The 25,680-nt window shown below is 38.4% G+C and overlaps 1 protein-coding gene across 3 annotated transcripts in view; it reads right to left on the reverse strand.

The window, feature by feature from the left end:
* Positions 1-25,680, reverse strand: part of SLC44A1 (solute carrier family 44 member 1) — a 182,359-nt gene that overhangs the window by 84,884 nt on the left and 71,795 nt on the right. For all 3 annotated transcript variants that reach the window (XM_089682620.1, XM_089682621.1, XM_089682619.1), the window contains exons 3-6: positions 24,109-24,251; positions 19,289-19,425; positions 15,558-15,651; positions 2,649-2,818 (exon numbers count right to left, since the gene is read on the reverse strand). In XM_089682620.1, the coding sequence (XP_089538746.1) occupies positions 2,649-2,818; positions 15,558-15,651; positions 19,289-19,425; positions 24,109-24,251 (544 nt within the window). The remainder of the gene's footprint in view (positions 1-2,648; positions 2,819-15,557; positions 15,652-19,288; positions 19,426-24,108; positions 24,252-25,680) is intronic.

A 25,680-nucleotide genomic window follows, 5' to 3' on the forward strand; every position in this document is an offset into this window, starting at 1 on the left:
CATTTTTTTATCTCAGAAATTTACTACCACTTTAATGATGTGGGAAAATTAGAAGAAGCTGCAGAGACCAGTCATACAGTCAGGAGCGAGCCTGCAGAAACAGATGATTGGGAAAGTAAAACCAATTATTTTGGTCCCCTGGATCTAAAGGAGCAAGTAAAGCTGAAGTTTAGGTATGATTTTTCTTGCATAGGTACATTGGTCCAGCTGAGGCCGATGTAAGTATGCATCTCTCATACATGATCAATCCTTGGAGAAGCAGGAAATCATTGTAGAAAATGCTTTTACTATAGTGATAGCAGCAGTCTTCTGGGTTCTTTGGACTAAGTGGCAAACGTGATGTCACTTTTTCTGCCTCTCCAACTCATCCAATCAGAAAACACCTGGTAAGCAACCCCCCTGTGGTTACTATGCAGAAGAGTTGCCACTGGATCCGGAAGACTGCTGCTATCACTGTAGTAGTGGTGACTAATACAATAATCTCTAGCTTCCACAGGGATGAAAAATCATACCTAAATCTTCAGCTTCAAACTTTGAATTGCAGAGGCTGCAGGGAAACTTTTTTTCCCCCCTGGAATTCAGCTTCAACAAGCAATAAAACAAGCCACCTATAATCTCTTTAGCTCCATATAACTAAGTTATTCATTTTCAAAGATCTTCAAAGATCACGTTTGAGTTTTCATTCAGTTTCTAACAGCTTAGAAACACCTTCTGGTTGCTTACAGTAGAAGTCTAGCAAGCTACCAAGATTTGTTCTCTTGTAAAAAAACAAAAACATCAGAGATTTCAATGTCTGCTTTGTGAACTTTGAAATTAATTGCTCCACAATGCTTAGAAACACAGAGATGATTGAGGGCTTGTTGTGAAGTGTTGTAACAGCTTGTTTAAATACTTTAAAGTGAACATGTGCACAGGTAATGCATAACACCTGCATATTAAAAAAATAAATAAATCAAAGAGCTATTACACACATTAACCTAAAGCATACAATAACAAAATCATACTTAAAAAGGAGATCTGTAGCCACAGCATATTATTATTTTAGAATATTATCATTGTAATAGCAATACAAACAATAGTTCTTTTTGAGAATCAAATATGAGCTTACTTGAAAATTGTCCTCCTTTGTCGTGAGCGCTGCCTGTCTGCTGGCCATCTCTATTAACAAGTTACTTGATTCTCTGTATGCTTTGCAGTTTCTCCTCCGCTCATTTCTTTGGTTTAATTTACAAAATTGTAGGGACTATATATTTCATTATACCTTGCTGCCTGCAATCAGTGATGATTTGTGTGTTTCCTGAAACTCTCTCTCAGCACCTCTCTAGTTCATACAGGGCATAGTGAATATGAGTCATAGAATTGTAAATGTAAATATGTGGGGATCTTCACAAAGTTTACAAACTTCAAGATCATTTTAATTAATCAGAGTGGGCTACAAATAATTCAAACACTATGTGGAAATTTATATGTGATTTTACATTTTGACCATAGACACATTCAGCCAATAGTGGGCAGACTAATGACCAAGCCAGAATTTTAAATTAATTGCACATGATTCAGTAGGATTTTGCGATTAGGGCAACCAGCAGCCAACAATAAATGCCAGGATGGACATTTAGAAAATATGCAGGTTCCCCAAATTTACTTCTTGGAGTACACCCTTATAGAAAATATACATATGTAAACTTTTAGTGTATTGATTGTTGAGTAGCAATTATGAACCAATTATGATATACTTGGTCGGGTGGGGAATATTTAGAGCCTCTGTCAGGTTTTAATTACTATCCATTTACCTGCTGCAGAAATTTCACATCACTTGCTGGCGAGTCACAAGCACAGGAAGTGAGGAAATCTCTCTAATAAGCATGCCCACTGCTATAAAATACTTCTGTAGTAGAGTGAGGAAAGGTTATAATCTCACAGACAATAATAAAAAAAAAAAAATCAAACAGGAGGTCTGTATAACTCCCTACTTTATTTAAAAACTGTCCAGAGCTTCACTGAAGCAGCAAATTAGCTATTAAACAGCTGGCAAGATTTTAGTCATCTAACAATTTAGGTTCTTGAAATTTTGAACTGGTTTCTGATAAACTTTAGTAACAGATGGATACATAGCAGTGCTCCTTGACCGGTTTAAACTCTATGTACCTATGCACCAACCTATGATTTGTAAGAAGTTTGATACCCAAATAAGTTGCTATTACTATAAAATGCAGCTAATAAGGAGGGTAAACATGTATTCATTTACCCTACAGTTCATATACTTGTATATGTATATAGTTCACTTTTCATTTCTGCAATATAATAGCACAGTTAGCAGCATAACAAATGCTCACTACAAATCACATTTGAAACACCCCGGAGAGACAACATTTTCATCTACTCCCATGAAATTTAAAATATGATGAAAAAGGTACGGGAATAGAAATTTTAAATTCCAAAGGCATAAAGATGGAGCAAAATTATGAAAACTGCTAAAGTTTGCAAGACATGAGCACTGGTTGTGCAATAATAAGCACATTTCAGGGCCAACGTCACTCTTAGTAACACAACAAACATATACGTTTTAGCCCCACAATAATTAAAAGATGGTAAATTTTCTAGAACAGTACTACACAATGAAGTCTAATAATCAGAAAAGCCATTACCTAGTGACAAAAAGCAAAGTCCAATAATAATTTCTTTGCTGGTCATTACTCCACTAATCAGCCTGTGCAGGACACTATTGTCACTGACAAAAGTGATCAAGGCTTCTGCAAACTTGGCATAGCAGGAAATGTTCACAGGAGCACAGCGATGGAAGAATGGAATAGGTGCACTGGTGACACAAGGAGAAAAAAAAAACAAAAAAAGGAAAAAAAATTACTCCTACCGAAATATAAAATGAAAATGTAACATCAACAAACAAATGGAAAGGTGAATGGAAGCCACAACTTTGACTGTAATATTATCAATAGTGGATGATAGTCTATATATCTTTAAAAAGCGGTTATGCATGAATCTTGGGAAGGCACATGGTGAGCAGTGATTGATAATGTCATCAATGGGGTTGAATGGATGTGAAAGCCAAACCCAATAATAGGAAGGGGACAATTCAAATAAACCAGCAATTTTGCCAAAGGGGGACAGATGTTTGAGGTATTAATTTTAAATTAGCAAGAATGAGATTTCAGTCCCCATGAGTCCCCATTTCATACACCAGCTCTTATGTTATAATATTTTATCTGTATTGTCAACTTACCTGAGCAAGCATAAAATGTTCATCGTTTTGTACAAGTAATCACAATAAAAAGTATGGTCTGCATTTTCACTATGAGAAATAATTAACTGAATGTAGATACTGACCAATATTAACAAACTTAAAATTATACTATACTTTACTCAACCCTTATAATAATGAGGGCAAAAGTGTATGTTAATATGAGGTTATTATTGCAGCCATGGTTATGTTTGATTTAGCAAGACAATGGTCACCTAGAATTTTTAGGACACATTAAAATGGTAGCCTCCATACTTCCTCAGCACAGATTTACTGGGAGATGAACTGCGATACTGTTAAAGATTAGCATGGGAAATGTTTATGTACCTTTAAGACCAAATCAGACCATGGCACACATTTCCTTCAGGGTCTATTGGTTATTGTTTTTACCCAAGAGCGGTCAGTGTTATGAATTTGCGCAAAGTATTCCCCAGCCTCATTCTATAGGCACAAGCATGAATGTTTGTCAGTAAAAATGTGTACATTATCTCTATAGAATGACTTTTTAACTGCCAGACCATGCACAAACTATCAGCAGAATTATCAATAAAATGTCTCCTTCTCCACCAAGTGGTTACAGGATGACATCTTTAGATTATTTCACATACATTTGACGATAGAGAGAGAGACATGTTTGTATTTTTCAAGTCAGTAGATTATTGCAAAAAGGGGACAGATGTATTAAATAACAATACACGTTGAATACCCAATATCCATTCATTCAAAATGCTGGGAAGTCAGAGGACTATGGGGGAATACAGTTGGAGGACTGTGGAGTTAATCAAGAAGCTACTTGGAACAAGAGTTTTTTTTTTTTTTTCCTACGGTGCTAACAAACTACATAGCAGTATGTTATGCCAATACCCATTTTGTTTGTTTTATTTTGACTGTTATGTTCCTTATTGTACAGAATGGAAAGCACAGATGTATCCATTTTATTAAAAGTACAAATATAGACAGTTTTAAATGATCTCACACTGTTTTTTTAATTAAGTATAAAACAAATAAAAATGTCACTAAAGATCTTCTATTCATCAGACTGAATATATGCAATGACCAACATTGGAAAGAAGATAAACTTTTACAAAAGTTATTTATATATATATATATATATATATATATATATACACACACACACACATACATACACACACATACACACACACACACACACACTTGAAAAAAAAAAAAAAAAAAAAAAGATTATCCGCAGATTTCAACTCAATATTTAGCAACTTCCATTAGCTGGATTGAAAGCACAGCCTCACCGAGAAGTGCTCATTCGATCAGCAGTCTTTTAGTCGTCATAAAGATCACTGAAACTAATCAAGTGCAATGTCCAAACCATGGCATTCTCAAGCAAAACATATTGTAAAACGGAAAAAACTTGGCTGTATCTACTCTGCTCATACAGGTCATAGGAAAAAAGCATGCAGCGATTGCATTTTGTGAAAGTAAAAATCTACAAAATATAATGGGGGAATTAAAACAGATTGGTGCAAACACAATGCTTGCACCACTCTTCAAAACATAAAAAATGGGTCAGATGTTGCTCCTAATTAACAAAGGGATGCAAGCCCTTTTCTTAATTAATAACATTCTGATTTCTGTTTGGCTTTGTCTGAAGGAAAACAACACAGAGAACATGAGAGCTGGAGCTGCATCTTCCAATCCTGACCCCAGCTCAGTTCACTGCAGACTCTGCTTGTGTAATGTAATCACTGCATGGGCAGACTGCTGACAGCTTACATACAGTACAACAAGGCCACACCTTGAAGGAATCTACCATATTAAATTTGTTAATTAGGGGCAGATCTAGTTTCTATATTACTCTGAAATAAAAACTGGTGCAGGTGGTGCAGATCTGCTCAGTAAATGTGGCACATGCCACTCCTGACAGTTTCCTGTGCCATTATAATTGCACAAAAAGCTTAGTTAATTCCCCAAAATGTCAGCACAGGTTTTCTAAAAAGAATATAAAAGAGCAAAATGATGGTATCTGACCAAATGTCAATATGCTTTATTTACTGCGAAGAAAATGGTGAATATATACTGTGTATGTAGAGATCTGCTGCCCTCTGTCTCTTTGTAAATAGCTGTCGCTTGTAGAAAGAAAAACTTGGAATTACAAAAAAACCAAAACATTTATACTCACCTAGGTGGATGCAGCATTGCTCTGATGCTGTGCCTGTCCCACACCACCTCCTCACTGAGTGACGAAACACCATTGATCACTCAGTTCTTGGTCTTCAGTAAGCAGAGTGCTGGTGACCGACTCTCTGCTCTGCCCCTCTAGCAGTCACTGGAGCACCAGGCTGTGGAGGGAGCAGGAGCGGTTGGCTCAGCCCTCAGCTGAGCTAGCTACCAGTCAGGAATCTGGGTGGATTCCAACTTTAAAGTTGATATCTTTCCAGAGCCTAGACAGGTTTGGTGACGTCTGCCGACAACAGGTCACAGGAGTGCAGAATGCAGTGTATTTCCATGATCCCAAGGAGAAGTGGGGACAAAAGAGCTTTGGCCCTACTTCTTTAAATTACCAGAGTTAGTTGGTTATAGATACGTACATCCTGTCCCTGCTAACTGGGTCACAAACACCAATTGGAGGACTGTGATATTATATAAAAGGGGAGTTTCCAGCAAGCAGTAACAGAATTGGAACCCATGGCCATCCATGTATAAGCTGTATTTTGCCTAGGAGACCGCTTGAGTTTCCCTTTGGATCATGCGCAGTGCGAGGAGGTTGCTGTGCGCATGTGTGGGCGTCCGGCGCACACTATTTAAGGCAGCCTATTTCTACCAGAAGCAATACTGTGGGCATTCCCGGTAAAGATGATTTCCACAACATCCAAATTCCAATTGCGAGGGGACCAGGTGAGACCTAGTATACGGACACTCTATAAGACACTGTTAACATGTTTTTGTATGCCTCTTTATGAAGCGTTCCTGTTGAAGGGTAGGAGACTCATGTATTCCATGGAGGGCCAAAAAAATTAGGATCTGAAGGTCTCCTTTATTGACTTCTTTACCCCTTCTAATTTATAGATTCTGTTCATTTCTGAATATATTGCAGTTCATACCATACCATCTTGAAACTGGGCCCTCACCATTCTGCCTACTTCAACTTACCTAACCTGTAAGTGGACATTAATCCTAGTTATTTATTTATAAATCAATCATTGTACATCCCTACGGTGAATGGAGGTATAGAATATATTTTTTTATTATCCTTATGCTACCAATGTCACAAAGATGCAATGCACTGCTGTGACTTGGACACATTGACTGGTATCCATTTCTCAATTTGGTCCCTATGTCACAGTATATATTCAAATAGTGCTTCTTTTGTCTTGCACCCTATAGTGAGCTAGGATCTTTTCTTGCTTCTTCCCCTTCCCCTCCTTTCTTTGGCAGTCTCAGTGTGAAGCTGTTTAGGTTGGGCGTGCATTTTTCATGGTGGCCTCTAGAGGTGCCAGCAGACGATGATAGATGTTTTAATACAGATACGGCTGAATTTGATCGATGGTTTTGTTCTTTTGTATGTAAATTATTCAATCTGTTTGATTTGCTGTTTGTCTATGCTTATTATAATTTATTCATATTATAGAACTTACCATCTTCCTCCAGAACGTACCCCTGATGAAAGCGATTAATCTGAAACGCATCAGATCTCCATTGGTGATGTTCCAATAGTATAAGGCGGACATTTCATCTTGACCTTGCTGGTTATATTGGATATTTCTACTATTGCAGCCATATAGTACTTAGTACATTGTGTTATGTTTTATCACAACACCAATATTGTGCATCTTTTAGATGTTGTAATAAGTTTTTCCATACCTCAGCACTTTTCATGTTGCCCTTAAAGTCCCATATTTCCTATTGTTTGGGGGTCTTCCCAGGGCAGAAGCAGGGGTTGTTAGGAAAGTGCTCCTATACTTAATAGTTTACTACTGTTGCCCAGTGCTTCGTAGTGTATATATATGTAAAGACTAGTTACAGAAGTACAGTGGGGATCGAAAGTTTGGGCACCCCAGCTAAAAATTTGTATTAATGTGCATAAAGAAGCCAAGGAAAGATGGACAAATCTCCAAAAGGCATCAAATTACAGATTAGACATTCTTAAAATATGTCAACAAAAGTTAGATTTTATTTCCATCATTTACACTTTCAAAATAACAGAAAACAAAAAAATGGCGTCTGCAAAAGTTTGGGCACCCTGCAGAATTTATAGCATGCACTGCCCCCTTTGCAAAGCTGAGACCTGCCAGTGTCATGGATTGTTCTCAATCATCGTCTGGGAAGACCAGGTGATGTCAATCTCAAAGGTTTTAAATGCCCAGACTCATCTGACCTTCGCCCAACAATAAGCACCATGGGTTCTTCTAAGCAGTTGTCTAGAAAACTGAAACTGAAAAAAGTTGACGCTCACAAAGCTGGAGAAGGCTATAAGAAGATAGCAAAGCGTTTTCAGATGTCAATATCCTCTGTTCGGAATGTAATTAAGAAATGGCAGTCATTAGGAACAGTGGAAGTTAAAGCAACATCTGGAATACCAAGAAAAATATCAGACAGAACAGCTCGCAGGATTGTGAGAAAAACAATTCAAAACCCACGTTTGACTGCACGATCCCTCCAGAAAGATCTGGCAGACACTGAAGTTGTGGTCACTATTCCACTATAAAGAGATACTTGTACAAATATGGTCTTCATGGAAGAGTCATCAGAAGAAAACCTCTTCTACGTCCTCACCACAAAAATCATCGTTTGAACTTTGCAAATGAACATATAGACAAGCCTGATGCATTTTGGAAACAAGTTCTGTGGACCGATGAGGTTAAAATTGAACTTTTTGGCCGGAATGAGCAAAGGTACGTTTGGAGAAGAAGGGGCACAGAATTTAATGAAAAGAACCTCTGTCCAACTGTTAAGCATGGGGTTGGATCAAGCATGCTTTGGGGTTGTGTTGCAGCCAGTGGCACAGGGAACATCTCACGAGTAGAAGGAAAAATGGATTCAATAAAATTTCAGCAAAATGTGGATGGTAACTTGATGCCATCTGTGAAAAAGCTGAAGTTAAAGAGAGGATGGCTTCTACAAATGGATAATGATCCTAAACACACCTCGAAATCCATGGGGGATTACATCAAGAGGTGTAAACTGAAGGTTTTGCCATGGCCTTCACAATCTCCTGACCTCAACATAATTGAAAATCTATGGATAGACCTTAAAAGAGCAGTGCGTGACACAGCCCAGAAATCTCAAAGAACTGGAAGACTTTTGTAAGGAAGAATGGGCAAAGATACCTCAAACAAGAATTGAAAGACTCTTGGCTGGCTACAAAAAGCGTTTACAAGCTGTGATACTTGCCAAAGGGGGCAGTACAAGATATTAACTCTGCAGGGTGCCCAAACTTTTGCAGACGCCATTTTTTTGTTTTCTGTTATTTTGAAAGTGTAAATGATGGAAATAAAATCTAACTTTTGTTGACATATTATAAGAATGTCTAATCTGTAATTTGATGCCTTTTGGAGATTTGTCCATCTTTCCTTGGCTTCTTTATGCACATTAATACAAATTTTTAGCTGGGGTGCCCAAACTTTCGATCCCCACTGTACATCTGTCCCCATGTTGTTATGTCACATGTTGTTTTGTCTGTGACACAGTGTGCATGTGTAGAGGTCACCCTGCTATAAGTTAGTAGGTGAACCTATTTATTGCAACAGAGTTTATATGCAGCTCCTGTTATTCTAGTTTATCCTGTCCCCTATGATCTAGGATTCTATAGCCAGCATTTGCTCAGGACTTGGTAACCAGCATAGACCAAAGTCAGGTTAGGCAACCAACGGCTCATCGGTAGTTACAGGCTGAGTTCCAGTGTCATACCATGGTTTCTGCTGGTGAACATTACTGTACGGGCTTGTTAGACAATTGCTGAAGGATCTCCCCATGATCATTGATTCGGTCTTCATCACCCAGATGGATGCCATACTGTGATCATCCTCAGGGGCTTCTGCAAATGGGCTTTGATGCAACATTCATCTGGTGGTATCATTATAATTTTATATATATATCTATATGTCTATCACCGGGTATTTGTTCACAGTTCCACCAGGACTCCTGGCATGCTCTTTGTTGATATTACAGGTTTGTGCATTAGGTGTAGCGTATGTGCTATTAACCTTTTATGGTATAAAGCTTGCATTATTCCCATACTGATGTGTATCTATATATTTATGGTTAAGGTTATATGCTGGTTGCAGTAGTAGTAGTTTATATACAATACTGTGCAAAAGTTTTAGGCAGGTGCGAAAAATGCTGTAAATTAAGAATGCTTTCAGGAATAGAAGTTTTATTAGTTTATTTTTATCAATTAACAAAATGGAAAGTAAAATGAACAGAAGAGAAATCCACATCAAACCAATATCTGGTGTGACCACCCTTTTGCTTCAAACCAGCATCAATTCTGCTAGGTACCTACAGTGTTGGTACACACAGTTTTTGAAGAAGCACAGCAGGTAGGTTGTTCCAAACATCTCTGAGAACTAACCACAGACCTTCTGTGGATGTAGACTGCCTAAAGTCCTTCTGTGTCTTCATGTAATCCCGGACAGACTTCAGGGCTCAGTGGGGGGCCAAACCATCACTTACAGGACTCCTTGTTCTTCTTTACACTGAACATAGTTCTTAATGGCATTGGCTGTATTCTTGGGGCCATTGTCCTGCTGCAGAATAAATTTGGGGCCAATCACACAGCTGATGGTATGGTATGATGAAAAAGTATCTGCCAGTATGATTGGCCTTTTTGGTTTACATTTAAATAGGTTGTTTTAGGGTGTGTCATCAACTATTTTGTTGTGCAACCAGCTATCTTGCTCTATAAGTCAAAATCATAGCACATGACCTGCAACTTATATTTCTATTTATGGTGATTATATGCCATTTAGGCTTGCTTTATAAGGGAACCTATTCTAGGTTCCCTTATAAAAGAATACCTAGCAGACTTGCATTGTCACCACAGCATCTACAATAAAAGGTAGTCTAAGCCATGCACTAAAGTCTCTAAATGTTACAACCTTTATTTTCATATGTCTAATGCAGCCATTCTCAACTAGGGCTCCCCCAGAGATTTCTACAGGTTCCTTGAGCTGTGGTCGATTGACCTCCCGTCTGATGGAGCCTGCATAGTTCTGGGGCCAAAACCACTTGGCAGAGCAGGCTGCATGAAGCCACCAATCTTTTTAGCTGTCTCTCTCTGTTACAGTATTGGTCAGAATGCTACCTCTACATTTTTCCTACTAACCTCCAATGTAAGAGGTATTTTACTCACTGACCAACAATGCATTGGCTTTAGCAGGGGTTTCTCAAGGTCTGAAAATTTCAAGGCTTTCTCTGAGGTAAACAAAAAGGATTGAGAATGGCTGGCCTCATGCACGAATTTGGCATGGGTACCATTTTTTTTCAAATGCTGTCAAATGGTAATGTAAATTAGGAATACTTGTGAAGGCAAAGCCACACATTATCCTTTTTATTTCCTCTTCCTTCAGCCTCTGAGAGAATCTCAGTTTTATGCTCCTCAGTGCCAGATTTCTGTTTGTGCACCTTTATTGTGGAGTAGTGTACGCGTGTAGTGCTCCCACTCTGGGTCTGTATGCTTGGAACCAAACTGCTAGGGTGATAGTTTCTCCACTCTTCTAGTCATTGGCTCTTAAAAGTGACTGTCAAGAGAGAAGTTGGGAGGCTGCCACTGCAGGCCACCTTCTAAAAATGCTAGATGCCTGGCAGTGCCTGCGTTTGGCATGTTTTATTGACAATTCTGAGACAAGCATGGGGGTTACAGAAAAGTTGTCAGAACTATAGCTCTTCTGTGTCAGTTAGTCATACAACTTTGAAGAAAAAGTGCCAAAATGACAGCCAAAAAGTCAGCATTCGCAAAAGTATTGCCAGTGTCCCTTTAAACTGGTGATATATTCTATTTGTACAATCTTTTAGATCCAGCAACATCTATATAGTAAAAGGGACTGCCTGATTGGATACAAGCTGAATGAAAAAATGTAGGGAAATTCTTATTATTTAGATTTGGTAAATCTGAAGAAGAGAAGGAATGAAAAAAAATTAAACCGTGTATGGTTCGCATGTAAAATATGTACTTCTAGCCTTTTACAAAACACAAAATTAAGATAGGTTTGCACATCAAAATATACCTATACCAAAATATACCTGTAAGCTGCAAGCACAAAAAAGTGTAAAAGATCAAAACAAACTGATGTGTTCAGTGCTGCTCCACTAATAAAAAGCATACAAAAACAAAAAACAATACTTTCTAAATACTTTGAAGATCAAATCACTATTTAAAATGTGAAATCAATAAAAATATATATAAAAACACATAAAATGTGAGCACTATGGTTATTATTAAAGTCCCAAACAATCTGTGCTCAAAATTCAGTGAATTCAACCACATCACTGCCCAATAAATAAATAAATGGCAGTGGCCATTTGAAATCCTTGGCTCATTTTTTTTTTTAAAGGGTCTACTAGCCCCGATAATGAAGGCCCATCTATGGAGAGGAGTGCATACCCTTAAGGGTTTCTGGTGGTGGTCTTCATGCCATCTTTGAATCATTCTGGATTGGATCACACTTCGCACACAGATTGTTTTTGGCATTGATGTGGCTGGATGCACAAAATGTCTGAGCACAGATTGTTTGCGAATTTAATAGGCACAGGACTCACAATTTAGAAAGTATTTTTTCTTTGTGCTTTACCTTAGTAGAGCAGTACAGAACACATCAATTTTGATTTTTATTCTTACTGCCATCACTCTTGGTGTGTTTTGTCAAACAATACTAAAGATAAACAAAAAATGGTTTAAATTGTTGTCTGGGTTCAATATCCCAAAATTCCTGTTTTATGGCATTGGCCAAAGCAGAAAGTAAACCAAATCACTCCAGGGAGGGAAAGAAACCATAATTAAAGCCTAGAGGGGGTTCTAAACCTTCCCTCCATTATCCAGAAAGACAAAATGTTTACTAAAAAGAAAAAAAAAAAATGAAAAAATGGCCACCATTCCTATTCTTGTAATCTAAGATAGACCCCACCCAGGTTCTTACTTACATCTATGTGTATTGGGGCTACGTTTTTAGTAAAAGTTGTACTTCACGCAGACTGGATACCATACATGTATCCTATAGTTTGTGAGCATTAATGGAAAACTGACTTTCATGCCTTAAGGCCATCAGCTTTATTCAAAAATAATATATAGTTTAAAAATTGTGAACAGCAACAAATGGAAAAACCATCTTGTACTAATCTGACTTCAACAGAATAAACCGTGGTTGTCAACAGCAATAAATCAGAAATCATTCTGCTGAAGTCAGGCTATTACAAGAATTGATTGGTTGCCATGGATTACTACACTTAAGAATTAGAACTCTTTGATGAACTAAAGTTGTATTTGTTACAGCCATTTCTTAACACACTGTTCTGAAGACTAAGCGAACAAAAACTGAAGGATGCATAAACATAACTCATGTTTTTTTTTTTTTATCTTGTTTATTTATGTAGCCAAATTATAGTGCCAGCAATTTACCAGTTATCTTTTACATGGGCGGCACAGTGGCTTAGTGGTTAGCACGTCTGCCTTGCAGTAAATGGGTCATGGGTTCGATTCCCGACCATGGTGCCTCCTGCATGGAGTTTGCATGTTCTCCCTGTACTTGGGTGCGTGGGTTTTCTCTGGGTGCTCCGGTTTCCCTCCACACTCCAAAGACATGCTGGTAGGTCAATTGGATCCTGTCTAAAATTGGCCCTAATATGTGTATGTATGAATGTGAGTTAGGGACCTTAGATTGTACACCCCTTGAGGGTTAGGGACTGATGTGAATGTTCAATATATATATATATATATATATATATATATATGTGTGTAAAGAGCTGTGTAAATTGACAGCGCTATATAAGTACCTGAAATAAATACTTTGGTATTTAAACATTTTAAAGCCAACATATGTAAATCTATATTTTCACCCCAATATTTGTAGTAATGTTTTCATAAAACTGGTTTCAGGCAATGGTTGTTTCTGCGCTATGTGCATTTGTAAATGTTAAGTGTTTTATAAGAGAACTCAATCATCAATTTGCTTTACAAAGATGAGCTGAAATCATATTATCAACAGGAAAGAATTAGGCGTGCTGCAGCTGAACTTTAACTTGTTTATAATCATGCCAGAAGCTCAGCCAATAGAGCAAAGAAGGTCGATAAATGTGCTTTTTTGTGTCATGCCCTATACTATATACAGAAAATATCAAAACAAAGGAGGACTAGAATAAAATGTACAGGTGCATAAATGCAGTATCTGTTCTTTGCCAGTATCAGAAATCAGTTCAGACATCTTAAATAGAACTCTACTAGTTCTAAGGTCTGTGCGAAAATTCTCATTTAATTTTGTGCTGGCAAACAGTTGGGGTTAAGATTGTCTGTTGACGTTTTCCATTATGTGAGCTAGGGTCTCAACTCCTAATAATATGAGGCTTCACAACACATACTATGGGATAAAAAGGAAAAAAAAAAAAATCTACCTTGTATCAAAAATTAAAAAATAAATTTTATGCCAAAGTGCAACTGTATGAGGGAAAACAATACAAATCACAGATACAATATTCATTGACTTTCCAGAAAAATTTATTCAATAAATTGGACAATGTGGTTAGTGTTTTAAAAAAAAAAAAAAAGCATAGATTATTTAGAGAACACAAAATCATGTTTTCACTTTAAAGGATAAGTTCAACTTTGCGAACAAGTTACATGTTCCACCCGTTTTTAGGGTGGAACACACAACTTGTTCCCAATCCTGCAGCCGCCGCCATATCCCCCCTCCCAGTGACAGCAGTAACGGAAGTACAGAAGCTCCCCGTACCAGCCGTCACTTTATAAAAACATATTAGCATGTGGGAGCTCCAACCACATGGCAGCGTCATTCATTCACAGTGTGCACAGCCTTAGCGGCTGTCGGCTTGTAGTTTTCAATGAACTACCACGGCGCTGTGAGTTTATTGATTCTTCCTGTCAGAAGTATTGACTTGCCCATACGAGATGTAGGAGCAAGCAGATAAACTAACAGGTCTGCAGGTGACCTGCATGGCATCAGAGATCTGCTGATCACTGGTGCAATGCTTTACAGACTCCTAATACAAAAAAAGAATAAATGCACATTTTTTTACCTGCAAGAAGAAAGGTGAACTTATCCTTTATACAGTCATGTAAAAACTTTGAGAAAAAAAAAAATTTACTTTTTGATCACATTTACCATTAAAAATCCAAAATGTATGTCTAGAATAGAAACAAAAACTTTAATATTTCATGTTCAAGTTTTTTTTTTTTTTCAAAAAAGACTAAATGCATTATGTATGGGCAGCTGTAAATATTTTTACTGGTTTTAGAAAAAAAAAAAAAAAGTGTGTGCAGTTCCAACAAGCTTAAATCTAAACAAATCTTAAGGAAACCTGGAGAATAAAAATACTTTCTCCCTCAAAAATAACCTCAATTTTTGGAACAATTTATACTACTAGAAGCCAACACCTAATGTGTTGTTGCTTACCAGAATTTGGCATCATCGCCAATTGGATTTGAGGTTTCTAGCCTTCTCATTTGCTTCTGATGGCAACATACTGTCAATGCATAAATTTAAGGAGAAAGTAATGGAAAATATAAAACTTTTGCTGCACCATCCATTTTTATGCCAACCTGATGTTCTTTTAATAAAATCAGTTTTACCACAACCAAGCTCTAACAGTGAATAGAGCATCACCACGCAGTAAGTATATAAAGCAAACAGGAAGTTAGCTGACATGGTTGTACTGCAAACACCAGTAAATTAATTCTGAGTGCCGAGGCAGGATTCATCCAAAATGCTTTCCTGTGTATGTAATGGCATACACTTTCATTAATTTCATTAAAGGAATAAAACACAAGATGTGTACAACAGCTCCGGATGATGGGTATCACAAACAGGATGTAACTTTTTTGATGGCATAAATATCATTTACCCACCAAAGCCAAATGACTAAAAATCAAAGACTTAAAAAATAAAAAAAAATAAAAAAGTCAATCCTTCCCGTGACATTACTATTGCCAGACGTGAGATCACCAGCCCACACTATACTATAATGATAATAATTCTGAGATAATACATTTGTAAGGTTGTTATAAAGATGGTTAACAAAAAAAAGGAAAAAAAAAAAAAGTTCAAAGCAGTTATGGTTGAAATCACACAGAATGGTTGTAACCATCTTAACTCACCTCACGGGCACTGGAAGCTTCGGGCACAGAGATGATGCTTTCATACTGTTCGTGTACTGGCTAGGGGATAGTGCATAATCACAAAGATTTGACCCTGCGAAGGTAAAGCAAAGCTCATGATTATCACAACCAAAGATCACAATTCCAATCACATGGCAAATAGTACAACTGCCTTTGTTTTAACATGTGCCTCTTTTCTTGTGGCTGTCTGCCAAGAATGCCATGTTGACCGAATAGTATCTTTTCTTCTGAGTTATTTCTGAAGTTTCAATGACTTATAGTCTGAATACGTGTGGATTTCCCAAAGCATTTACGCTAGAGCCTGGCAACTGGCAAAAGGAAAATCAGTAATCTACTTTTGACAAAAGGAAGGGAAACAGGCTATTCTTACTTCCCATGTGTAAACAAAAATCAATAGGCTTCACCAAGACAATGTTATTTTAATAATCATTCTAATATATTTTATAGCATTTCTTAAGTCCTGGTTCACACATGTGCATTTTCCACAGTTGCCAACATTTAAAAAAAATGTTTAGGGACACCTTTTTATTTCTGTGTCCAGAAAGCCACGTTAGGCGGAGCATGTACTTTAACCATTTGCCGCCCGCCCTATGGCCGAATGGCGGCAAATGGTTAAAGTACATGCTCCACCTAACGTGGCTTTCTGGACACAGAAATAAAAAGGTGTCCCTAAACATTTTTTTTAAATGTTGGCAACTGTGGAAAAGTGGACCGGGTGGACGCCATATGGCGTCCTCCCGCACATGTGCAGATTGCGCTCCTGCAGAGCCATGCAGCGGCACGATCTGTCACCCGCCGTGTACCTCGGACACGGCCGATGACAGATCTGAGTATCAGCCCCCGTTGCTGGTACCATGTGACCTGCTGTGACCAATCACAGTAGGTCACATGATAGTTGTATACAATGGATGGCTTCATTCATGCCATCCATTGTATACTAGTGTCTAGCTGTGAATTGTCACAGCTAATCACATGCACATGTCATGTGATTAGCTGTGGACAAATCACAGCTAAGCACAAAAAAAAAGAAAAAGAAAAAAAGAAAAACCATTAATGAATCGATGTCATTCAGGTAAATGCTTGCTTATAGCAAAGTAATTCTTTGCTATAAGCAAATTGTGTAAAAAAAAAAAAAAAAATATACTGATCACTTCCCCAAAGTAGTACAATGTTACTATGGTAACATTGTACTACTTTGGTCATAGTGAAATATGAAAAGAAAAAAAAAAATCTTAGAAAAAAGTAAAAAAAAATTTAATAAAAAGGGAATAAAAAAAAAATATATATTTTTTTTTTTTTTCATACGGTCACCAATCAGTGTCCCTGATCACCGCAATGCCAGTTATATGATCACGCTGTACTGCACTGGTGACAGTATGTTAAAAAAAAATAAATAAAATAGTGAAACTAATTTTTTCATTTTCCGAAACATTATGACAAAAAAACTCGCCATGCCTCTTATGAAGTACGTTGGACTGTCTACTTTGCAAAAAGGGGTCATTTGGGGGATATCTGTACTGTTCTGACATTCTTGGACCTCAAGAAATTAGATTGGCTGTCAGTACTTCAGGATTGATCAATATTCAGATATATCCCATAGATTGTGAACTCTATAACTTTCCTACAAACTAAAAAATACATCCTAATTTGGGTTATTTTCACCAAAGACATGTAGCAGAATACATATTGGCCTAAATTTATGAAGAACAATTATTTATTTGCAAACTTTTATAACAGAAACAAAGAAAAACATGTGTTTTTTTCAAAATTTTTGGTCTTTTTTTGTTAATTTAGCCAAAAATGAAAAGCCCAGTGGTGATTAAATACCACCAAAAGAAAGCTCTAGTTGTGTGAAGAAAATGATAAAATTTTAGTTTGGGTACAATGTTGTATGACTGCGCAATTGTCATTCAAAATGTGAGAGCGCTGAAACCTGAAAACTGGCCTGGGCAGGAAGGTGTAAAATTGCCCGGTATTAAATTTGTTAAAAACTGATGAGTCAAGAAACCTACTAAAGGGAACCTCACAGCTAAATTAAAAAGCCAAAAAAAAAAAAAAAAGGGAGGAGCACACGTGTCCCCCATATCCCACCCCACCTATGTGAATGAGAATGAGTACCCCTAATCAATCACCAAAAAAAGTGTAAAAAAGGTGAATAAAAACAAAATGACAGTTTTTGACAAAAGTCCTTTATTTAAAAACATTTTTTTAAATTGCCCCCCCCCCCCCCCCCCCCGAAGTCGATCCAACGTTAATCATGACGAACACCACCACCGACCCGAAGGTTCCCACCTGACAGCTCTTTAATAAGCTTAGGGGTGGATTCACCCATTGACCCCATCCCTTGTGACACCATTACCCGGGGAATGCTGGGGCATGTTTACTGGTTGTTAAGGACGCCAGCAGTCGACCGCTTTTTAACAACCAGTCGCGCAAAGTGCATCAAAAACAAGTATAGAAAGCCCCCCCCCCACAAAATGCACCTGGAAAATGCAGCAAAAAGCAATCTGCATAGATGTGAACCTATCCTTAGAGCAGTCATTCATTTTAGAAGTTAATTTTTTTGATCTTTGTACTTGAGGACATAGATGTTTATATTTGTGAAATGCATTAAAATGTCAATACCTAAAATATTTAGCACAATACCACTCATGCTACATTTTTTTTTCTTTTTTTTTTTTTAATAAAGTGAACTGGAGCAAAGACTTTTACACTAGCATGGACCAGAATTGTTTCCCTGACTGTTATTCTTTTGTATTTCTCCATCAGGATTAACATCTACAGCAGTAAAAAAGAAATGTATGTATTCATCTCCATTCACAGCGGGTCATAAAAGAGTCCTTGCAGTGTTTTATGGGTCCGTGGAGCTGGTACTTACATATTTTGAGACTTTAGATACAAGCTAATGAAACTGCCAAGAAAAAAAAAAAAGGGATTGCTACAGTAGAGATCAGAGAGGCTATAGATTGGCAACTATCTCACTATGAATAAACTGTCAGGGAGACAGCCAACTGAGTATGAATGCATTACTGCACTGCTGCTACCTGCCATTAAAATGACAGGTTTTAATCAGACTAAGTGGCATTAAATACTGTTGCTGTTGTGTTTGATGATGCTATGGAGAACAGATCCTGATTGTAAACTAATTCCAAAGATTTTTCAAGTTGGAAAAAATAGTTATGTAGCAATATATGCCTCTATTTGTTACTGCCGTCTACACAGCTCAATTCTTTTCTGCCTAATGCACTGGATACTTGAAGTGGGAGCATTGCATGTGGAGACCTAGGCATGTATGGTCAGCCCACGCAATTTAATTGAAAGTTAAAAAAAAAAAAAAAAATCTGTTTCTATTTAAAGAAAATCTAAAAGTATTTTTTTGTCAATGAATCAGGAGTACAGAAGCAATCTTCCAAAGTAAGCATTTGTACCAGTAATTTGTCTAAGAGGATCTCCTTACTGTTATTTCTCAAGACAGGAAATGGCACATAGACACAAAAATATATATTACTCTTCTTATTAACAGAAAAAAGAACCACCACCATAATAATGTACTCTTTAGTCTATCCAAAAGCTAAAAACAAAAAGTTTGAGTAAGCCCCCAGGTCTTACTTTACCCAAAGCAATGAAAACCTTTAGCTATATTAATAAAGATTTTGTTTTCTTATTAACGTGCGGATTCCAATAAAAGGCAGATGATCTAGAACACGTACCATTTTTTTCAGCAAATTTCTGAACATCAGACAATGTTTTAAGCTCCTCTTGCGGACACTGGGAAACACACAATGCTATAGATTTTATTTTTCGGTTTATCAAGTCCAGCTTACAAGGATCCAGAAAGAATACGTACCTAAACAAATAAGAAAAGTAAGTAATTATCTTGGGTGTCTATCAAACCGTAAAACAATACATGTTTTTTTGATTGCTTAGAATACAATAGCTTAATCACAAGGGAAGCAGCAAAGCAATTTAAAAATACACAGAAGAGTCAGTCTAGCTTCACATCCACAGTATGTATTATGGTAATGCACATTTTTATGCATGATAATGTGCGTTAAGTTAAAGCACCTTATTCATTTTAATGGACAAAACACAGAAACCAAAATGAAAAAAAAAATGCTTATACCTTTTTTCTAAAATGCATCACACCACAATGCATGGCAAGTAGTTACCGTGCATTATGGTATGCTGCAACACAGATGAATTATTAACCACTTGCCTACCGGGCACTTATACCCCCTTCCTTACCAGGCCAATTTTCAGCTTTCAGCGCTGCCGCACTTTGATTGACAATTGCGCCGTCATGCAACATTGTACCCATATGAAATTTTGATCATTTTTTTCTCACAAATAGAGCTTTCTTTTGGTGGTATTTAATCGCCACTGGGCGCTTTACTTTTTGCGCTATAAATTAAAAAAAGTGCAAAAAATTTGGAAAAAAAAAAAAAGTTTATTTGTTTCTTTTATAAAATTTTTCAAACAGGTATTTTTTCTTCTTCACTGATTTGCGTTGATGAGGCGGCACTGATGGGCACTGATAGGCGGCACTGATGGGCACTGATAGGCAGCACTAAAGGGCACTGATAGGCAGTACTAATGAGGTGGCACGGATAGGCGGCACTGATAGACAGCACTAATTAGGGGTCACGGATAGGCGGCACTGATATGCAGCACTGATAGGCGGCACTGATAGGTGACACTGATTATGGGTACTGATAGACGGCACTGACTGGCATCACTTCTGGGCACTGACTGGCGGCACTGACTGGCACAACCCCTGGGCACTGACTGGTGGCACTGACTGGCAGCACTGCTGGGCTGCACTGGTGGGCGGCACTGGTGGGCACCACTGGTGGGTGGGCACAGGTAGGTGGCACTGGTGGGCACAGGTGGGTGGCACTGGTGGGCACAGGTGGGTGGGCACAGGTGGGTGGCACTGCTGGCACATGTAGGTGGCACTTCTGGGCACAGGTAGGTGGCACTGCAGAGTGGCACAGGTGGGGGCACTGCTGGGCACAGGTGGGGGCACTGCTGGGCACAGGTGGGGGCACTGCTGGGCATGGGTGGGCGGGGCTAGTGGGCGCACTGCTGGGAGGAACTTGCGGGGGTCACTGCTGGGCACCGATCATCAGGGCACTGATCATCAGTGCCCTGATGATCGGTGCCGATCCCCGCTCTGACAACTGCCGGTTCTCGGCAGTACTTTCCTCACGATCTGACAGCGTGAGGAAAGTGCAGCCGAGAACCGGCACTTGCATTTTCCTGTGATCAGCGTGTCATTGGACACCGCTGATCACGTGGTAAAAGGCCGGTGGGATCGGCCTTTCACCACATCTCGTGATCAGCTGTGTCCGTAGGACACAGCGATCACGGAGATCGCCGGGTGCGCGCCCCCTGGGGCGCGCAGGAGAGCTCGTTCTGGGAGGACGTCATATGACGTCCACCCAGAACTAGCCGGCCGCGGTGCAGCCGTCATTCGGCTATGCGCGGTCGGCAAGTGGTTAAGGTGCATAGGTGTGCCTGTAACAATTAATAGCACCACTGCACACCATCCAGATCTTAATGTGTTTTTATTCGCTTAAGCAGTGCACACAGTAATTTGCGCAATCCAGCATTACAGAAAATGTGAATGGGGAGGTATGAGGTATGTTAGACAAGATATTAACAGGAAAAAAAAAAAAATGGCCAGAAGTTCTCACATGGCGATTTATGTGGTGATTATATAGAAGCTGTGATTACATCAACTAGGGGCAATTAAATTATATTTTGGATTTAAGGGCCAAGTAATGCACTTAAAAATACATCAACATCAATGAAATACGAGAGAGGGATTGACTTATGGAGCTGCTAAAAAGGACACTTCTAGTATAACACTTTTATAGGCCACTACTATTTGGCCAGGTCGCCAAATAGTAGTGGCCTATAAATTGATAAGAGGTTTAATTTAAATCCCAACTCCAACCAGAAATGTTTGCTATTGTAAAAAAAGAGTGGGGAAGAATTAGCACAAAAATTTCACCTGCACACACACACACACACACACACACACATACTATATTGCCAAAAGTATTGGGACACCTGCCTTTACACGCACATGAACTTTAACGACACCCCAGTCTTAGTCCGTAGGGTTCAATATTGAGTTGGCCCACCCTTTGCAGCTATAACAGCTTCAACTCTTCTGGGAAGGCTGTCCACAAGGTTTAGTAGTGTGTCTATGGGAATGTTTGACCATTCTTCCAGAAGTGCATTTGTGAGGTCAGGTACTGATGTCGGATGAGAAGGCCTGGCTGGCAGTCTCCACTCTTACTCATCCCACTCTTACTCATCCCATATCGGGTTGAGGTCAGGACCAATCAAGTTCCTCCACCCAAAACTTGCTCATCCATGTCTTTATGGAACTTGCTTTGTGCACTGGTGCGCAGTCATGTTGGAAGGGCCATCCCCAAACTGTTCCCACAAAGTTGGGAGAAGGAAATTGTCCAAAATGTCTTGGTATGCTGATGCCTTAAGAGTTTCCCTTCACTGGAACGAAGAGGTGAAGCCCAACCCCTGAAAAACAACCCCACACCATAATCCCCCATCCACCAAACTTTACACAATGCAATCAGGCAAGTACTGTTCTCCTGGAAACCGCCAAACCCAGACACGTCCATCAGATTGCCAGACAGAGAAGCATGATTCGTCACTCCAGAGAAAAAAAATTCCTCCACTGCTCTAGTGTTCAGTGGCGGCGTGCTTTACAGCACTGCATCCAACGCTTTGCACTTAGTGATGTAAGGCTTGGATGCAGCTGCTCAACCATGGAAACCTATTCCATGAAGCTCTCTATGCACTGTTGTTGTGCTAATCTGAAGGCCACACAATGTTTGGAGGTCTTTAGCTATCGACTCTGCAGACAGTTAGCGACTTCTGCGCACTTCAGCATGTGCTGACCCTGCTCTGTCATTTTATGTGACCTACCACTTGGTGGCTGAGATGCTGTTCTCAGTTGCTTCCACATTGCTATAATACCACTAACAACTGACTGTGGAATATTTAGCAGCAAGGAAACTTCACGGATGGACTTCTTGTACAGGTGACAACCTATCACGGTACCACGCTAGAATTCACTGAGCTCCTCACAGCGACCTATACTTTCACAAATGTTTGTAGAAGCAGTCTGTATGCCTAGGTGCTTGATTTTTTACACCTGTGGTCATGGAGGTGATTGGAATGCCTAAATACAAAATGATTTGGAGGGGTGTCCCAATACTTTTGGCAACATAATGTACATACACACACACACACAGCAGGTGAAAAAAAGAAAAAAAAAAAAAGGAGTATTGCACATGTTATCATTTTTTCTTGGTAACACACACACACACACACAATGAACACGGCACCAATTTTCTTGGTAAATATATTTCTAAAGTTGCTATTGACTTAAAATTTTCATGACGTCGGTAACAACCCATGCATACCAAACATACAAAGAAAACAAAAATTCTGAAATTTAGTTATGTACAATAAAATGGCATGACACAGGGAAAAAGTACTGAACACGCTAACTGAAATTTATTTAATACTTTGCACTTTCCTTTGTTGTAATGACAGCTTGAAGATACCTCCTGTATGGAGAAATTAGTCACACACATTGCGCAAGAGTGATTTTTGACCCATTCTTCCACAGAGTCTTTAAATTTTGATGGTTCCATTGGTCTCTTCTATGAACTCGGATATTTAGTTCTTTTCATAGATTTTCTTCTGGCTTCAAGTCAGGTGACTGGCTCGGCCACTATTGTAGCTTTTTTTTTTTTCATTTCTTTGAAATCAGTTGAGGAGTTTCCTTAGCTTTGTGTTTGAAATCATTGTCTTGCTTAAATATCCACCCTCATTTCATCTTCATCATCCTGGTAGATGGCAGCAAATTTTTATCAAGGATGTCTTGGTACATTTTTCCATTCATCCTTCCTTTTAATGATATGAAGTTTGCCAGTACTGTATGCTGAAAAACAGCCCTACACCATGATGTTCCCACCTCCAAACTTCACTGTTATAGCGTTTTTGGCATGATGTGCAGTGCCATTTGACCTCCAAACATGGTGTGTATTATGGCATCCAAAGAGTTCAATTTTGGTGTCATCTGACCAGAATATATTTTCCCACTATTTTACATTTGTCTAAATGTTGTGCAGGAAACTTTAAACAAGCTTCAACATGCTTTTTCTTCAGCAATGGAGTCTTGCGTGGTAAGCGTGCACACAGACCATGGCGATTGAGTGCACTGCTTATTATTTTCCTTGAAACAATTGTACCTGCTAATTCCAGGTCTTTCTGAAGCTCTCCACGAGTGGTCCTTGGCAAAATCTGGTGCAGCTCTGCATAGAAACCAATCAGCTTCTAGGTTTTTGTCAAAGCTTAACTGAACAAACTTGGATACCATGTGTAGCTGCACCAGATCTTGCACTACCCAGGTTTAGTAAATAAATTACACATACACACACACATCTATATACACACACACACACACTTTCAAATACATTTTACTTACTTGCGGTTGGTATGGTCTAAACCACTGTTTGCGAAGCCTTCTACCTGTGCATTCTTCTGTCCACAAATATTCCCATAACTGTCATAGCCAGAGATTAAACGCGAGGCAGCTCCAGTGGCTACAGAAAAGCCACAAATAAAGCCCTAAAAAATATAATGGATGAGAAAACACTTCTTAATGTAAGTTTTCATAATCTTATAAAACATTAACAAGACTTACTTAAAAAGTGTATATGTGGCCAAAAAAAAAAAAATTACACATTTCCCCAGTTTGTCGCATTCAAAAGGCCACAAAGCAGAAAATATCTGGTAACCCTGCAGGAAATCCACTGAGCTTGGAACTTTTTGTACACTCTGCCTGTACTGCATTGAAATATCAAGCACAGTTGTTATCAGCCCTGTCCAGGTTTCTCTGCGGACTACAGAACGTATTTCCACAAGTTACAGAGAGGAGGATAAATGAGGTGTCCTGTTGTACGAACACACTACCTGTCTTGAGTAACAATGCTGCTTCTCAACAGATTCAGTAACGTGAATGAGCATTGTCACCTTAGTACAGGAAGTGTGTTACAGGCAGGATGTGACAAGGTCACTATATTTCTGGCAAGTCAAAACAAAACAGGTATTTTCTATACTGGGCTAAAATGTTCTTAGCCTGAAAAATGAAAACTAATGCAGGCACTGCACTGAATGAAAGGTAAGCTGCAATAGGATACATTTTGTTTTGTTTCCCAATAAATTAATGTGACAGTTTGATGTAAGCTTCATGAATTGCATTCTATTATTTTTGGCTGTACAATAAAGAGTGCAGAAATGCTGCACAAGTAGCTACACAACTTCAGATGTTCCAGCTAGTTGTCAACACTTCAAGTAACCAGTTTTGATTAATACCCTTATTATTGCACGTAGTAAACCTTATTAGCTTCTTGATTTATAATGTGAGCCATTTTTTAATGTATGCATTTCTAAGTTTTCTTAGATGAAACTTTTGACCACTGACAAGCATAATATTAAATACAAACTAGAATTCACCGCTTTAAATGTTTTTTTTAATTAACTCATTTGAATGAAACATGCTGCATATAATTTCATGACAATATTTTATGGCTTTGAGATGAATAACCTTATTACGTGGCCATATAAAATATATGCAGCGTGATAAAATGTAATTTAAATAAACGATGAGTCTTCAAAACCAGTTATGTAGTGCAATATGTCCCGTATCTCTAATTTTGGACTACAAAAAGGTAACAAGGGGTCATTTGACTTTGCAGGGCAAATATATCATGTTACTACTAACCAATACACAATGCCATTTTCACAAGTGAAAGACCTTGTTGAGCTTCACAAACATGAATGAATGCTTAAAAGAGACAAACTTCAAAAGTGTTGCAAAAGCTTCTAGCATTCTGGAAAGATCAAACTTCACTCTCTTAATCAACACTGACTATTTTAATCCTTATACAGCTAGCATTAGTAAATAGATAGGAAAGTATATCATATTTACTTGTTTTAAACTTTTTTTTTTTTAAAAAACACATTACTTCAGTTTCTTCCTGGTTTCCAGGCCTAG

Source organism: Staurois parvus, unplaced genomic scaffold (assembly GCF_062004578.1).
Source record: "Staurois parvus isolate SC_StPar_1 unplaced genomic scaffold, SC_StPar_1.0 ptg000292l, whole genome shotgun sequence".
Taxonomy (NCBI): domain Eukaryota; kingdom Metazoa; phylum Chordata; class Amphibia; order Anura; family Ranidae; genus Staurois; species Staurois parvus.